Here is an 18,023-nt window from a genome sequence, read left to right on the forward strand (position 1 = left end):
ACCTTAGAGCAGATTTATGCCACAAGGTGCCATAGGAAGGCACTGGACATAGTCAAAGATCCATCGCATCCTGGTCACTGTCTCTTCGAGCTCTTGCCGTTGGGACGGAGATACAGGACGATGAAGACAAGAACGAGCCGTCTTAAGAACAGCTTCTTCTCCAGAGCGATCTCGGCCCTGAATGGGAAGCCCGGACTTTGAAGGTCATCTAATCTCCCTTGCTGTATTATACTGTATTGTTTAATTAGTGTTTTTATGGAGCAGTCAAGTAATTTCGTTGTCCCCGAAGGGGGCAATGACAATAAAGATATTAATAATAATAATATTATTACCAATAATATTAATATTGGTATCTGAAGAAGTGTGCATGCACACGAAAGCTCATACCAAGAACTAACTTAGTTGGTCTTTAAGGTGCTACTGGAAGGAATTTTTATAATAATAATAATAAAAAACATGGTTTGGTCAGAGAACCGCATTGCAAAATTCAGAGAAGCGCGAATCCCGAAGGCCGGCTGCGTCTTGCTCCGTAAAGGGCCGTTCGCCTTCAAACGAGAACAAAATCAAATTCTTTCCCCATCCCCAGTGGGGAGAGGGGCTGCAGTGCCCATAGAGACTGGGCCAAATGCTTGCACGCCACTAGTCTCGAATGGCAGGTCTGTCGTCCTCCCTGGATCTTTACCCATGTGATGGAATCTTGCTGTTGCTCCATCTGCTCTGATCTTTTTTTAGAAAACTCACCCCCCCTCCGGTCCCTTCCCGGACTGGTTCCTGTTTTAAACACACATACCCCCACCCTGGCTCAAGCTCCCATTTACAGATGCCAGTTTTCAGAACAGGTGCTTCTGTCCCTTGATTTATCTCTGGTGCCCCCCCGGCTCCTCTGCAAAGATTAGCCAAGAGGGGGTGACAGTACAGTATCTGCGTGTCCAGAGGGGGTGTGTCAGATGGGTCTAATGACAGCATTTTCCACCCCCCACCGCTCCTTGTCTTTTCCTTTGCCTGGTGCTGTGACCCAGTTTCATCATCTCTTCCCAGATCTCACACCTTCCAAAGGGGAAGGGAAATGGCAGAAGGTTTGGAAGTCTTCCCCACCCCTTCATAAATCCCAGCGTGGAGTTCTGGGCTCTTACAAAGAAATCCAGCGCCAATATCTTCCAGAATGTCTCTCCAACGATCAAGGAAGTGAGTGGTGATGCCCAGGTTTGGGAGAGATCCTCTAAAATCTGTGCAGCCAACTTGGCATTAAACAAAACTTGAGTTTTGCCAGTGGGTAAGAGGATTCAGAAGAGGCACTGTTTTCAGACAGGGCAACATTGGTCTTGCCTGTTTCATGAAGTTGGGCATGGCTGATTTTTTATTTTTTTTTAATGGACAGCCATTTCTTCTATAAAATACTTTCAGAGAGCAATTGGAAAGGGGGGGAAGTGAAGATGGGAAAGGCAGGTGGAAATATATTTACCGTATTTTTCGCTCCATAGGGCGCACCGGACCATACGGCGCACCTAGTTTTTAGAGGGGGAAATAAAGAAAAAAATCCCGCTGGCTGTCTTGGCTTCCTCTTTAGTCACGCACAACCTCTCCATCCGGGAGAGGCTGCGCGCAACTTTGGCAGAAGCCAAGACAGCGAGCGGGATGGATCCCGCTCGCTGTCTTGGCTTTGTTTTTAGCCATAGGGCTGGGGCGGGGGAAGCCCGAGCTTCTCCCGAACCCAGCCCCCAGAACAGGTCCGGGAGCGGTGGCAAGCGCTGCGGATAGCTGCCCGAAGCCCCGGGAGCTCAGCGCTGCGCTCCCCGGGCTTTTGGCTGCAGGCTGCTATCCGCAAGCCTTCGGAGCCCGGCGGGAACTCCCGCCGCGCTCCGAAGGCTTGCGGATAGCTGCCTGAAGGCTGGAGAGTGAGAGGGGTCGGTGCGCACCGACCCCTCTCGCTCTCCAGCCTTCAGCGAAAGCCTGCATTTGCTCCATAGGACGCACATACATTTCCCCTTCATTTTTGGAGGGGGAAAAGCGCATCCTATAGATAAAAAAATAGAGTAAGCTGCAGTTGTGGGAAGGTGCAACTCAACTGATGGTGGAAGAGGTCAGCTAAGTTGCCACTCCTGTATCCACAGAGAGTTTGGTGGAAAGAGCCAGTTTCGCTTTAGCTTCTAATCTTAGCCATTCACTCATTATTATTTTTTTAAATACAAAATTCATACGAGAGCTATGCAGGGCTGAGTGTTCTCCCTTTCTTTCCTCAAGTCATATGGACAAGGCACATTGAGAAAAATCTGCAACGACAGATGGTAGGGACTGCCACCTTTGCTCCCTGAACACCTGGCACACACAACAACTTTGTCTGCATTCCCCATGCAACAAATTCTGTCCGCTCAACCCACATATTCTATCCACTCGACCCAGAATTTTCAGCCTTGCCCTTTTGGGTTCTGTGAGCTGCTCCTAGCTGCAATAGCACAGGGGTAGGACGATTTGGTTCAGTTTGCTAATTGACCTTGTTCAGTATTGTCTATACCAGTGGTTCTCAAAGGGTGGGCATACCTCAAGGCTGTGGCATGCCACAGTGGTGTGGAGGGAGAGGATGGTAAGTGTGGCAGGAAGATTGATGGACAATCAGTATTATACCTTGGGAATGATTCATGTTCTTAGGTAGTTGCCTTGTTTTATACTTTATGGACGTCCCATGAAAGACCTGCATTGGCTCCCAGTACGTTTCCAAGCACAATTCAAAGTGTTGGTGCTGACCTTGAAAGCCCTAAACGGCCTCGGTCCAGTATACCTGAAGGAGTGTCTCCACCCCCCATCGTTCAGCCCAGATGCTGAGGTCCAGCGCCGAGGGCCTTCTGGCGGTTCCCTCACTGCAAAGAAGCAAAGCTACAGGGAACCAGGTGGAGGGCCTTCTTGGTAGTGGCACCCGTCCTGTGGAACGTCCTCCCATCAGATGTCAAAGGAATAAACAACTACCTGACATTTAGAAGACACCTGAAGGCAGCCCTGTTCAGGGAAGTTTTTAATGTGTGACATTTTAATGTATTTTTAATCTTTGTTGGAAGCCGCCCAGAGTGGCTGGGGGAACCCAGCCAGATGGACGGGGTACAAATAACAAATGATGATGATGATGATAATGAAGAAGTAGTTGTGTTGTACATTATAAATCGAGCACTGCTAGTTGTTTCCCCCCATTTCTTTGTTTTCCAACGTATTTCTTATCAATAAAAAATTCAATGTGGCACGGACAAAGCAGTTCATCTTCCACTGAGCTATTCCCTTTCCCTGTGTCCTTGTTCAAATTTAACTAAAGGCATAGGCAGTTCCCTTGTAAAGGTAAAGGGACCCCTGATTGTTAGGTCCAGTTGCGGACAACTCTCACTTTACTGGCCAAGGGAGCCGGCGTACAGCTTCCGGGTTATGTGGCCAGCAGGACTAAGCCGCTTCTGGCGAACCAGAGCAGCGCACGGAAACGCCATTTACCTTCCCGCCGGAGCGGTACCTATTTATCTACTTGCATTTTGACGTGCTTTCGAACTGTTAGGTTGGCAGGAGCAGGGATCAAGCAACAGGAGCTCACCCCGTCGCAGGGATTCGAACCGCCGACCTTCTGATTGGCAAGTCCTAGGCTCTGTGGTTTAACCCACAGCGCCACCAGCATCCCTTGGTAGGTGTGAATTAATCCACATTCTTCGCAGTTGTGAGTGACGACTCAGGAGGGTGGGTATCGCTACAGTTCTCTCTTTGAGGGCTGAACACTCCATTTCTGTGGATCTCTCCCATTTTGCCCAGGTCCTTCCCCTTCCCTCTTCCCATTCTGGGTCTGCAAAATGTATTTCTAAGCTACCACCGTGCTGAATCAGGCCAAAGAGAGCCCATCTAGTCCATCCTCCTGTTCTCAAATCAGCCAATCAGAGGCCCAGCCAACAGCAGCAGATCACTCCCCATTTGTGATGACCCGCAATTAATATTCGGAGGAAACGTTGTGTGTGTGTGTATGTATACAAGGTGTCAGTTACTAAAATAAAACCAGCCGCCTCCGGGATGTGGCCTTCTGCCCGCCCCCGAATTCTGCTTTCGGGATCCAAAATACTACAACCTATTTTTAAAGCATCTGTTGCGGACCTTTGCCTTTTGGGGGACAGATCAGGTTGCAGAGGCTCAGCTGTCTCTAGGCTGCTGGCCACAAGCAATTGATGTCTTTCCCCCCTCGATTATCACGAGAAGGCAGGAGCTGGGGATCGCTGGGGGAGTTTATGGAGGAAAGCTGGCAGTTTCCCACAGGGGGAGTTTGACGAAGCAGCATTCTAGTTCACATCAAGGTAAGCATTTTGGTTTACTCTTTCTGCATTTCTTTTCATGCATACACACACACACACACAGAGAGAAAGAGATACATACCAATTAGTTTTGAGATAGCGACCATTTTAAATACGTATCCTCAGAGGGGAGGCTGCTTCCTCCTTTCTTGTGACAGCAGGTTGCCGTGGGTGAAGGACGGGCACTCTGCACATGCTCAAAGGCATCTTCGTGCATCGCTTCATATCTGTTTCTTTAAAGAATTGGCTTGGCCAAAAGATGAGACAGAGGTAGTGCTAAGTGGGCAATGTTTATGGAGAGGTAGAAAAGAGCACGTTTGGTATAAAATTATGATCTTAGCTGGTATGCTTGTTATTGCGTCAGGATGGAAAGAAAAGGATAAATAGACAATGTTAAAATGGAACGACTATGTTTTTGAATATATACAGTCTGATATATTTGAGCAGGTAATGACGGAAGATACATGGGAAAACAAACGTCAATTTTTTTTGAACAAATGGACAAGTTATAGGAATTGGATAGCACAGGGGGAAGCCAACCCAAGCATCCAAATTAGAATGAATAATCTGTGCACATGGTTAAAGATTTGAAGATAGAACAATTTTGGGGGGGAGGGGTTAAAGGAGAGGGAGGAAGGGGAAAAAATTAGGAGAAATGAGTAGGGGCAAAAGTATATACCATTATGCATAACTAATTGGAGGATGCACGTTATGGTTAGATTTTCGACTGAATGATTTTTTTGGTAAGTTATTCGGCATCCCTGGATGAAAGTGTGATTATAAAGAATGGGGGGGGAATGGTTTATGGAGTAGTGTTTCATTAAAAAAAAAGACCCCGAACCCCTGAGTTAATTCTTCCAGTTCCTTTTCCAAACAGAAACCAGATGAAGGGGAGAAGAAAATAGAATGAGAGAGAGAGAGAGTGCAGCTGAATAGGGTTAATGACGCTGAAGGCAGGTGATATTCCAGGCCTTGGTGCTGATTCATTGATGGCTTTTGATGATAGCAACTCACCTCCATTCTCCACAAAGCAAAGCATTTATGTCAGTTGCTGCAACTCAGAGGGAAGATGCATTAAACCCAGTTTTGGCTTGCTGTTATGATCTTGAAGGTATCCACTCTTCTTGAGAAATGCCCAAAGGGGCATCGCGTCATCTACCTTCAGGGTGGTGGTGAAATGTTGCAATTTTATCGCCGAGAAGGGCTACTGCTCTGTCGGCAGAGCACCTTCTTTGCAAGCAGAAGGTCCCAGGTTTGAATCCCCACGGGGCATCTCTAGGTGGGGCTGGGAGAGGACGGTGCCCGAAACCCTATGCCAGGGTGTGTGGCAGGAGGGGATGGCAAGTGTGGCAGGAAGATTCAAGGGCAATTAAAAAAGACAAACATTTTAACATTTCAGTGTATGGTAGCTTATTATAGCATGTGTGTGTCTGTGTGTATACAGTGGTACCTCCGGTTGCGAATGGGATCCGTTCTGCAGATCCGGCCACATCCCGAGGAATTCACAACCGGAGGATCACTTCTGTGCATGTGTGCATGGCGAAACCCAGAAAAATACTTCTGGGTTTGCTGCGTTCGCATCCCAAAGTTTATGTATCTAGACGGTTATGTAAGCAGAGTACGACTCTCTCTCTCTCTCTCTCTCTGTGTGTGTGTGTATATATATATATATATATATGGATATACAAGAAGACGAGGTGAGCTCCCGTTGCTTGGTCCCTGCTCCTGCCCACCTAGCAGTTCGAAAGCACGTCAAAGTGCAAGTAGATAAATAGGTACCGCTCCGGCGGGAAGGTAAACGGCGTTTCTGTTCGCTGCTCTGGTTCACCAGAAGCGGCTTAGTCATGCTGGCCACATGACCCGGAAGCTGTACGCCGGCTCCTAATTACATTTTAATTACATTTTGAATATTTTAAACGGTTGTTTTTAACTTTATTCTTTTTTATAAACAGTTGTGAAGTTCCTTTTCTTAAAAATAAAAAAGGGGTACATAAATGAATTGAAAATCAATGCACCATGCAGATGTATGTTTGGTATAGAATCTGTCTTTTCTTCTTTTCTGTCTTTTTCTATGTTTCCAGGCACAATTTCAAAGTGTTGGTGCTGACCTTTAATGCCCTAAATGGCCTCAGCCCAGTATACCTGAAGGAGCATTTCCTCCTTCCATCGTTCAGCCCGGACACTAAGGTGTTTTATTCTGTTTTTAATATTCTATTGGGAGCTGCCCAGAGTGGCTGGGTAAATAAATTCTTCCTTCTTCTTCTTCTTCTTCTTCTTCTTCTTCTTCTTCTTCTTCTTCTTCTTCTTCCTACTATTATTATTTGGTTTTTCTTTCAGACAACCACTGAAAGAAAGAAGGAAGCAAAGAGAACGGAGGGAGAGGAACAATCTGGGTAAGAAACGTTCCTAAACTCTGGATGGATTGGAATGGGGAGACTCGCCTGCTCAGTGAGGCCGGAATGCTCGACGAATGCTGGTTTCATCATTAAAGTGCTCTTCCTTCTCCTGCTTTGTAGACATGGTAAGGACTCGACAGGCAATTGGCTGGATCCAGCAGACTCTTTTGCTATACAGTGGTACCTCGGGTTAAGTACTTAATTGGTTCCGGAGGTCCGTTCTTAACCTGAAACTGTTCTTAACCTGAACCACCACTTTAGCTAATGGGGCCTCCTGCTGCTGCTGTGCCGCCAGAGCACGATTTCTGTTCTCATCCTGAAGCAAAGTTCCTAACCCGAGGTACTATTTCTCGGTTAGCGGAGTCTGTAACCTGAAGTGTATGTAACCTGAAGTGTCTGTAACCTGAGGTACCACTGTACAGTGGTGCCCCGCAAGACGAATGCCTTGCAAGACGAAAAACTCGCTAGGCGAAAGAGTTTTCCGTTTTTTGAGTCGTTCCGCAAGACGAATTTCACTATGGGCTTGCTTCGCAAGACGAAACGTCTTGCGAGTTCTTGCGAGTTTGTTTTCTTAAAGCCACTAAGCCGTTAATAGCCGCTAAGCCGCTAATAGCCGTGCTTCGCAAGACGAAAAAACCGCAAGACGAAGAGACTCGCGGAACAGATTAATTTCGTCTTGCGAGGCACCACTGTAGCTGTTTAAACCAGCCCGTTATTCAATCAATCAGTCCTTTATTAGGCATAGCAAACCACACATTATAAATCAAACACCATATACAGATTGTGGAAAATATGAATTCAGCATAACAATTTGCATAAATAAAACAGTATAACACTACCACATCACCAACAATTCAAGAACCACTAAATCTCTCTATAATGGCCTAGTCTTTCCTCATGGACAGCACTCAAAAATTTAGCCACTATTAAAGTGATTTGATCATTCCTGTCCGAGAGCAGGCCCTGAACCGCTGGCAGCATAGAACTGAGCCTGTTAGATTGTAAGGCCTCTAACAATTGTCTTCTGGCATAAATGCCAAAATCACAAGAAAAGAAAATATGCTCTAACGTATCAGGTTCCTGCTTACGACATTTGCAGAGACGCTCTGCTTCTGGGAGAGCTAAATATCTTCCTCTTACTATCATCGAGGGAAACATTAAATCTCCATCCCTTTATTCAGAACCACAAGGGCTGGGAAATTGCTATTATTTTTAGGGCAAGGACTGCAGCTCAGTGATTGTACGAGTGTGTTGCTGAATTCTCCACAGTTATCTTTGCAAGGAAGGAGGGTGGATCAAGGTGTCCCCACTCCCCACTCAGCTGCCCCACGTGATCCAGTGGATCCCTGCCAGCATGGCACTGCAACGAACACTGAACTGTTTTATATGTCGGAAGAATTTAGTCTTATAACTTATAATTTATTACCTTTTAAAGTACCTTAAAAAAAAAAGCAGAGTCCTTTTCGTTGGGGATAATTCAGAGGAAATTCCCAGGTGTCAAAAAAAGACTATTTATGCATGGCACTACTGTGGCCCATGTTTTGTTAGCCCATAAATGGAAAACGAGTGAGGTCTCAACCAAAGAAGAGTGACAGAATACGTGCAGCTGGCAGATTTAACATATAGAATAAGAGGACAAGAAGAATGTATGTTTAAAGAAGACTGGAAAATGCTTACTGAATAGATGGGTGAAAATTGTGTTCATTTAAAAGCTCCGGTAGCATTAAGATAAATTCAGCAGTGAATATAAGTTTTGATGGAAGTAATGATGGATTACTGAATGGTTTAGTTGAGGGGTCAGCAAACTTTTTCAGCAGGGGGCCGGTTCACAGTCCCTCAGACCTCGTGGGGGCCAGACTATATTTTGGTGGGGGGAGATGAATGAATTCCTATGCCCCACAAATAACCCAGATATGCATTTTACATAAAAGGACACATTCTACTCATGCAAGAACACGCTGATTCCTGGACCATCCATGGGCCAGATTTAGAAGGTGATTGGGCCAGATCCGGCCCCCTGGCCTTAGTTTGCCTATGCCTGGTTTAGTTCATGTAAAATATGCAGGGATGTATGGTATGCAAAATGAACCACGGAAAGAGAAGAAGGGAAGTCATTGATTTAAGGTTGTTTGAATGAATATTTTGAAATGTAAATCAGAAAGTTTTACCTGACTCTGATCTTCATGGCTGGTTTTTTTCCCTTTCTCTTCCTATCCTTACCATCATTGCTATTTGGGTTCTGCCCTGCAGCATATTCCCACTGCAAGATCTTGCGCTGCAACTCCGAGTACGTGGCCGCCACGCTCAACTTGCGTGGCCCCAACAAGCACGCCAGCTACTGCAACACCCTGCGCTCCTACTCCCGCTGCACTCGCAGGACGGCCCGTACCTGCCGCGGGGACCTCGCCTACCACTCTGCCGTCCACGGCATCGAGGACCTCATGATACAGAACAAGTGCTCCAAGGAGGGGCCCACTTCGCCGCGGAGACCCCCTGCGCCACCCCCTGCACACCAGGGCTTGGAACCCCCAGAGATCTGCGATTACGAGAAGAGCTTTTCCCGGAAGCACAACAGACCCCCCACGTACCAGCACTGCGCCACGTTTGGGGACCCTCACGTGCGGACCTTCAGCGACGAGTTCCACACGTGCAGGGTGGAAGGTTCCTGGCCTCTCCTGGACAACAACTATTTGTTCGCTCAAGCGACAAGCTACCCTGTCTTGAAAGGATCAAACGCAACAGCTACTAGCAAGGTAAGAAACGTTGACCTCTACAGGTGTCCCATTAAAGTTTCCTATGGCTTGTGTCATTGGTGGTGTGACCAGGGAGAGAGCCTCATAATTACTATGGACATTTGTAGCAAGTTGCATCTGTGACAGTTGCCCCCGTTGGTGTGCTGGTCCCGTGGGTTTCCATGAGGTGAGGTCCGAGTCCAGTCTGAGGTCGAGGGAGCAGTGTTGAGGCCATCCATCAAAGCTGAAGCTGGGTCCAAGGCAGGGAGTCGGGTGAGGTCAGGAGATCCGGCAGGACAGGGTGCAGGCAGGAACCGGCTACCAACAACATTGCTCCCGCAACTTGGGACTGGGGCTGGCCGGCTTTTATCTGCCCCGAGGCATAGGGCAACCCCAGTCCACAGGTGGCTCGCCTTTCCTGGCCTGGAGGCGAGCACTCCTCCTGCGGGAACTTAGTTCCCTCCGCCTCTCTGCCCTGAGCCGCTGCAGCTCAGGAGAGGCTGGAGGGTTACCGGACCCAGAGGCAACCTCCTCTTCTCCTGACGGGGCTGAGAGTGGAGCACCTGCAGGCAATGGGTCCTCCATCACCTCAGGAGCCAGAGCAGACTCAGCTGGTGCCTTCACCTGAGGATCCAGCACAGGTGAGGACCCTTCAGGCTCAAGCCCCAGCCCCGGCTCAGCTGGTTCCTGTGCAGGCTGGGATTCCTCAGGTTCAGCCTCCGAGTCCGAATCCCAGGCCATCACACTAGGTGTGTGACATCATACTGGGTTCATAGGGAAAGGGTTAACTAATTGTAAAATGACTAACCAATGGGAACCTAGGGGGAGGAGTTAGAGTTCGGGTGGAGAAGACAGTCTGGAGTTAGAAGAGACAGATAAGATAAGTCTGGGTTGGGCTAGTCTGGTGTGAGAGAGTGAGCGAATTTGTTAAGAGGCGTCAGTCAAACAGTTGAGATAATCAGTCAGAAGGTATTAGGAAGGTATAGGCCGGTATAGAAACTAAAGTTAAGATACTGACACGAATATCATCGGAGAAACCATAAACTTGTTAATGTCTAAAAATAAACTTGGGGGGGGGGGAGGTTGGTTCATTTTAGCTTTCTTTTTTCTCTCTCTTTAAAAAGCTATCTCCCTACTGCTGATGGCTGGTTGCTCTGCGCAGCCCACCTGTCTCACATTTTAATAGCGTGTTATGAACGTTAAAAGTAGGACGTCATCTGTCCATATAGGTTATCAAAACCCTTATTTAACGTTAAAAACCACGAGTGTAGATCCACACCAGGACAACAAAAGCATATGAACCCACACTCCGTAGGAATAAGAGAATAAGAGAGGGAATAAGAGAGGGAACCAGAGGTGGGCGGATATCCTCCAGTTAACAGAAATTAATGGCAAGTACCAATTTTTGTTTTTGCCAATGAATATTCTATGAATAGGGTGCAGCAGAGCAGGATTTCCTAAGGACAGGGCTGGTTTCCCCTGCAGCAGAACAAATACGAACAACCCTCCGCAGTGTCTTTCTGCAGCGTCAGCTAAGGAAGAACCCGCCTGCTTTAGAATTCTTTGCAAAAGTAAGAGCAGAGGCCCAAGTGGCTGCCCTGCAGATATCAACAACCGGGAAACTGCCCAGGGCTGATGCTACCACTTCCCTTAAGGAGCGACAAGTCCCCTAGGAGGACTCTTCAAGTTCGTACATGGAGAACTAGAGAGGAGAAGAAGAGAGATACCTGAGAGGACGTATATTCTGAAGCACACGGGGCTCTTGGATGGCCATCTGCCAGAGATTCCTTAGCTGGGATTCCTGCATTGCAGGGGCTGGACCAGATGAGGTCCTTTCCACCTCTACGATTCTCTGATTCTCTGATTCTCTGAATCTCTCTCTCTCTCTCTCTCTCTCTCTCTCTCTCTCTCTGTGTGTGTGTGTTAAGGACCCCTGACAGTTAAGTCCAGTCGTGGATGACTCTAGGGTTTCAGCGCTCATCTCGCTCTATAGGCCGAGGGAGCTGGTGTTTGTCCGCAGACAGCTTCTGGGTCATGTGGCCAGCATGACTAAGCCACTTCTGGCGAAACCAGAGCAGCGCACGGAAACGCCGTTTACATTCCCACCGGAGCGGTACCTATTTATCTACTTGCACTGGTGTGCTTTCGAACTGCTAGGTTGGCAGGAGCTGGGGCAGAGCAATGGGAGCTCACCCTGTCACGGGGATTTGAACTGCCAACCTTCCAATCGGCAAGCACTAGGCTCAGTGGTTTAGACCGGAGCGCTACCCGTGTCCCGTGTGTGTGTGTGTGTGTATGTATATGCATATGTATTTATACACACAGATACACATACCCACTACCCACAAACATACAAAATTCCTCCTGAAAAATCTGTCAGGGTTTCAGTGTGCATTTCTCTTGCCTGTACACATTTTTGAAAAATAATAAATGGGTCAGATCACAGCTTTCACACTCCCAGGGAAGATTAAGTGGCTTGGGCACACATGGAGAGCATGAAATAGTGCTGTGGTCTAAACCACTGAGCCTCCTGGGCTTGCAAATCAAAAGGTCGGTGGTTCAAATCCCCATGACGGAGTGAGCTCCCATTGCTCTGTCCCAGCCAACCTAGCAGTTCAAAAGCACACCAGTGCAAGTAGATAAATAGTCACAACTGCGGCAGGAAGGTAAACAGCGTTTCCATGCACTCTGGTTTCCAACGTCCCGTTGCACCAGAAGCGCTTTAGTCATGCTGGCCACATGACCCGGAAAGCTTTCTGTGGACAAACACCGGCTCCCTTGGCCTGAAAGTGAGATGAGTGCCACAACCCCATCTGGACTAAACCATCCAGGGGTCCTTTACCTTACCTTTTTAACCTCTCTCTTTTCAGCTCACCATCATATTCAAGAACATGAAGGAGTGCATAGACCAGAAAGTCTACCAGGCGGAGATTGACAACCTGCCGGCGGCTTTTGAGGACGGATCCACGAACGGGGGCGAGAAACCCGGAGGGAAAAGCCTGAGCATCCACGAACGCACACCCGGGCAGCACGTGGAGATCCTCGCCACCTACATCGGCACCACCATTGCCGTGCGCCAGGCAGGGAGGCAGCTCTCTTTCTCCATCCGGGCGGCCGAGGACGTAGTGCGCTCCTTCACGGAGGAGCAGGACCTCCAGCTGTGCGTGGGAGGCTGCCCTCCCAGCCAGCGCATCTCCCAGACCGAGTGCTGCTGTAGCAACGGAGCCATCCCCGCCCAGAAGGCCCAGCTCCTGTGCAAGGAGAAGCTGCCGGTGGAGGACGTCTACTTCCAGTCGTGCGTCTTTGACGTGGTGACATCGGGAGACGTCAACTTTACGCTGGCTGCGCACGCTGCCTTGGAGGACGCCAAAGTCTTCCACCCGGACGCCAAGAAGCACCATCTCTTCCAAAGCGATGCAACTTGCATGTCCCATTGCTCGGCCTTCCTCCTTGCCATCACGTTGGTCCTTTCAGCGTTGCAGCTACACTTCTGAAGGTTTCTGGGGACTGGTGGAAAGGTGTATGGTGCTAGTTTGAGAGGATATTTGCGAATGGGGTTGACTCCCCCAGAAGCCCTCAGCAAACATGGGACAGGGCAAACTGTAAAGCTGTAAGAATCTGGGATGGATGGAGATTATGTTTAGAAGCAGGGCACCCTGACCTTCAAAGCTTTAGTAGGGAGAGGAAAAGCTGAGAGTGGAAATGGACAAATCTGTTGATTTTGACCTCTCCGCTCCTCATTCCTCAAATCTTAAATTCAGCGTGTCACACTTCCACATCATTTTTTATTTATTTAACAAATCCTCATGAAAATTTGTCAGCGTTTTGGTGAGAATTTCTCCTAATATGCACATTGTTTTTGCAAGCAATTACTAGGAATGCATTCTTGTACACTATTTTACCAAAGTATGCACACTTTTCACCCTAGCAGATGAATATTTGTACACTTTTTCTTTGTTAGACAGCTGCATCGCAAAATTTGGAGAAGTATGGATTTCTAATGACATCTGTGCTTCAGTTGGCATATTATTTGGTGCTGCAAGTGGCGAATCTAGGGCGGAACAGAGAATTATGTCTGCTTACACTCTTACTGTGTGTGCCCCATGTTCTGCCTGACACCCTGTTAAGCTCGCCTGCTCATCTCAGGTACAGTGAAGGTCATAGCACCATCTCTAGCACTGAAGTCATCTCGAGTCAACTGCCAATCCAACCGCCTTCTCTACATGAACCAGAAGGGGGACACCATTTTGGGGTTTTTTTTGAAGGGGATTGGACTAGACAACCTTTTGGGTGCCTTCCAACTCTACAATGCTATGATTCTCCTCCATCTCAGGCAGCAAAATGGCTTCGGTAGTCTTGAATCAACAAATCTCAATGTAGCATGCCCAGGAGAACATTCCTCTCTGGAATGAGCCCTGACATCGTGGCCTGTTGACTCCAGGGCAAGCCTACTGATATGAGGAAGACTAATACTAAGGGACGCGGGTGGTGCTGTGGTCTAAACCACAGAGCCTAGGGCTTGCTGATTGGAAGGTCGGCAGTTCGAATCCCCGCGACAGGGTGAGCTCCTATTGCTCGGTCGCAGCCCCTGCCAACCAAGCAGTTTGAAAGCATGTCAAAGTGCAAGTAGATAAATAGGTACCACTCTGGTGGGAAGGTAAACGGCGTTTCCGTGCGCTGCTCTGGTTCGCCAGAAGTCGCTTAGTCATGTTGGCCACATGACTCAGAACCTGTACGCTGGCTCCCTTGGCCAATAAAGCGAGATGAGTGCCGCAATCCCAGAGTCGTCCACGACTGGACCTAATGGTCAGGGGTCCCTTTACCTTTACCTTTACTCTAATACTAGGGGACGGGGTGGTGCTGTGGTCTAAACCACAGAGCCTAGGTTTTGCTGATCAGAAGGTCGGCAGTTTGAATCCCCATGATGGGGTGAGCTCCTGAGGTTCAGTCCCAGCTCCTGCGCACCTAGCAGTTTGAAAGCACGTCAAGTGCAAGTAGATAAATAGGTACTGCTCCAGATGGGAAGGTAAACAGCATTTCCGTGTGCTGCTCTGGTTCACCAGAATCAATTTAGTCATGCTGGCCACATGACCCAGAAGCTGTCTGCGGACAAATGCTGGCTCCTTCAGCCTATAGAGCGAGATGAGCGCGGAACCCCAGAGTCGTCTGCGACTGGACCTAACAGTCAGGGGTCCCTTTACCTTTACTCTAATACTGCTGATGTGTGCATTTCAACCTTAGGCCCATATAACGTGTGCTGATTGAAACCTACCGGATCTGATCGGGGAGGGAAATTATTGAGGAATGTAAATAAGAAAGGGGGGGGAAATGATTAATATATTAAAGCTGAAGACTTTAAGAGAGGTTGCATTTGTCCGTGGAGACTGTGAATGTAATCTGCTGATGGTGTCATTGGTATCCGTTATTGATGTTGCATGGAAGCGTCATTCCACGCCAAATCACTTGGTGTCATGTGATCTTGCGACTCAATTTTTTTTTAGGTTGAGAGATAACCTCAAATTATTTTTTAAAAGATTTTTTGGTCCATCATTGACCATATCGCATGTATTGGAAACAAAACAGCTTTGACCATATCATTGCAGAAGTGTTTTACACAATAAAATGAGTAAGGGCTCTGAGATGTATTTTGTTTTTATTAAATAATCAATAAAACTGAATTTTTAAACTATATTAGATGACATTGTAACATAAGAGGGTACAATTTCAACTATTCTCACAAATGTGTGAGTTATTTCAGGCTCAAAGAGACCTTAAACCTGTACAAATAATATTTTTTTGGTAAAAAATATTCTTCAAAATCAATTTATTTTATTGACACAAAAACACCCTCCTTATTTTTAAAACATAACAAATACATGGTTAGCCCATTCTACAAAAAAGTATGAAACATGTGCTAGTTGTGGTTTGTGCGCTATGGTTTATCAAATATGTTGTTGTTTAGTTGTGTCCGCCTCTTCATGACCCCCTGGACCAGAGCATACCAGGCCCTCCTGTCTTCCACTGCCTCCTGCAGTTTGGTCAGACTCATGTTTGTAGCTTCAAGAACACTGTCCCACCATCTCGTCCTCTGTCGTCCCCTTCTCCTTGTGCCCTCAATCTTTCCCAACATTAGGGTCTTTTCCAGGGAGTCTTCTCTTCTCATGAGGTGGCCAAAGTCTTGGAGCCTCAGCTTCACGATCTGTCCTTCCAGCGAGCACTCAGGGCTGATTTCCTTCAGAATGAAGAGGTTTGATCTCCTTGCAGTCCATGGGACTCTCAAGAGTCTCCTCCAGCACCAGAATTCAAAATCATCAATTCTTCGGCGATCAGCCGGGAATAAAATGTACCAGGAATAAAATGACAAAAATTCACTTTGAATGGTTGGTGACCCTTTTCTGTAGCACTTAATACCATTTTTATACCTTATTTTGGAAAGATGTGGAAAGAGACCACAATTAGCTTTATTTTGATACCAAAATAAGCCCAGTTGAAAAATAAGTGAAACAGGAGGTTTTCTCTAAACTGACACAGAAATTGAACTAGCCTAAATCACTCAAAAATCGAAATTTTCAAAAAAATTATCCTGCACCCAAATTTGGACCAAAAAATCTAAAAAATTAATTTGAGGTTATCTCATAGCTATCTACATAGCTATGAGCTATCGCATAGCTATTTTTTAAAAAAGAAAATCTGAGTTGTGAGAGCACGGTCGAATATTAAAATCAGTTGATTTGGCATGGAATGACCTGGAAACTAAAAGGGGAAGAAGAATGAGTGTTTGTGTGTGTGTGTGTGTGTGTGTGTGTGTGTGTGTGTGGTGACGTAGCCTGCAATGAATTTCTAGATTTTGATTCCTTCAAGCCACGTCACGTCACAATGATTGGGTACAAGACATATTCCCATATTGTGCTCTCTCCAAACCTGCCTCCAGCACTGACAGTGTTCGCTTCTGAACTGCTTCCGTACGGCCTCCGTTAATCCTCAAGTGTTTGGCATTAAAAATACATCTATTTTTGAAGCCTTCATTTCCTCTCATCTGTTTCTCCTTTAAGCGCCTGGCTTGCAACAGGTGAAGCTAAAAATAACTCGCCTTAAAGAGGGCGGGGGGTGTCTCTCCTCTTCCGTTGGAAAAATGAAATGCATACAAAACAGGGTGTCCAGCAATGAAGTCAGAAAGGAGAGGATCCCTGTATCTCCAATTCAGACATTCCTCCTAACTTTCAGTACACCAGTTCATGCGTATTTTCATTGCCGCTCCAGTCACCAAATGCGCAATGTAATCTCTCTCTCTACGGTTGTGTTTCTGACAAACAGGGCCGGTGAAAACAGGCAATTCCAGGTTTCTCTCCCATTAAATAACATGCACAGTTTAACCAAGGTTTGGATGGCCACCTGCTATGGATGATCTGGCCGAGATTTCTGCAGCGCAGGGTGTTGGACTAGATGATGCTCATGGTCTCTTCCAACTCCGCAATTCTATGATCCTGTGATTCTAAAGTTACAGGACTTCATTCTTCTACAGAGGGTCACTCTATAAAGTGTTTTAAACCAACGACCCACAAGAGGGCGTGCTGAAGTTAATTTAACGGCTTGGAGGCGTGTAGTGAGAAATTGGCAGCCAGAATGGCAGACGATCTGGGCAGGAAATTGAATTAAATTGCAAACACTGCAAACTCTGTATAAAATAGCTGCGTAAACAAAATGCTGTCACGGTCACACAAAATGCACAGTTTATGTTCACTGACTCTGTGCTATATTGCTCTTGCACAGCGCTTAGAAACTACAATAATAAGCAATAGATATATTGCTAATCCATCCATCCATGCTATTACTGGCATAGCACCTATGTATTTGAATGGAAATAGTTTCCCGGCAGCCTCCAGCTCTCCTTTCATGAGCTCTTGTGTGGACAAAGAACTTAGCTCACTGGCTCCCTAACCTTTTTTGGTCCCCCGCACCCTTGATTCCATAAACTCAACCCCAGTGCCCCCTACCCTATGTTGTGAACCACACTGAGATCTACGGGTATAGAGGTGGTATACAAATTTAATAAATAAAATGATAATATGCTACAAGAAGGGACACAGGTGGTGCTGTGGTCTAAACCACAGAGCCTAGGGTTTGCCGATTGGAAGGTCAGCGGTTTGAATCCCCGCGACGGGGTAAGCTCCCGTTGCTCGGTCCCTGCTCCTGCCAACCTAGCAGTTTGAAAGCACGTCAAAGTGCAAGTAGATAAATAGGTACCTCTCCGGCGGGAAGGTAAACGGCGTTTCCATGCGCTGCTCTGGTTCGCCAGAAGCGGCTTAGTCACGCTGGCCACATGACCTGGAAGCTGTACGCCGGTTCCCTCGGCCAATAAAGTGAGATGAGCGCCACAACCCCAGAGTCGGTCACGACTGGACCTAGCGGTCAGGGGTCCCTTTACTTTTATGCTATAAGAAGCATTATTTAGAATAGTGGCTTGCACAGCCCACTAGAAGCAAAGCAATAAAATTCAATGCAGGAACAATTAATTGCATGTTTATTCAAAATCCAACTAAAACTACGTAGTTTAATCAGTTTAACAAAAAATGATGAACGTGACCCACTGA

At 47.0% G+C, this 18,023-nt stretch overlaps 1 protein-coding gene across 4 annotated transcripts; it reads left to right on the top strand.

Annotated features, from left to right (window-relative positions):
* Window positions 1–1,012: 1,012 nt before the first annotated feature.
* LOC309520508 (hemojuvelin-like) lies at window positions 1,013–16,450 on the top strand. 4 transcript variants are annotated; one of them, XM_082202393.1, is made up of 4 exons: window positions 1,013–1,203; window positions 6,642–6,825; window positions 8,951–9,453; window positions 12,303–16,450. In XM_082202393.1, the coding sequence occupies exons 2-4, from the start codon at window positions 6,732–6,734 to the stop codon at window positions 12,924–12,926; spliced, it is 1,221 nt and encodes a 406-aa protein (XP_082058519.1). In that variant the 5' UTR covers window positions 1,013–1,203; window positions 6,642–6,731; the 3' UTR covers window positions 12,927–16,450. The 4 variants fall into 4 exon arrangements, with proteins under 4 accessions (XP_082058519.1, XP_082058517.1, XP_082058516.1 ...); XM_082202391.1 differs by having other exon boundaries at window positions 1,013–1,185; XM_082202390.1 differs by lacking the exon at window positions 1,013–1,203 and adding an exon at window positions 4,157–4,307.
* Window positions 16,451–18,023: the final 1,573 nt, after the last annotated feature.

This window comes from Podarcis vaucheri, assembly GCF_965113315.1.
Source record: "Podarcis vaucheri genome assembly, chromosome: 16".
Taxonomy (NCBI): Eukaryota; Metazoa; Chordata; class Lepidosauria; order Squamata; family Lacertidae; genus Podarcis; species Podarcis vaucheri.

Excerpts from the sequence above, each read along its gene's own strand:
- LOC309520508 (XM_082202393.1), top strand. The coding sequence starts at position 6,732 with ATGGGGAGACTCGCCTGCTCAGTGAGGCCGGAATGCTCGACGAATGCT. Across the intron at positions 6,826-8,950 it reads TCTCCTGCTTTGTAGACATG|CATATTCCCACTGCAAGATC; the intron begins GTAAGGACTCGA and ends TCTGCCCTGCAG. Across the intron at positions 9,454-12,302 it reads ACGCAACAGCTACTAGCAAG|CTCACCATCATATTCAAGAA; the intron begins GTAAGAAACGTT and ends CTCTCTTTTCAG.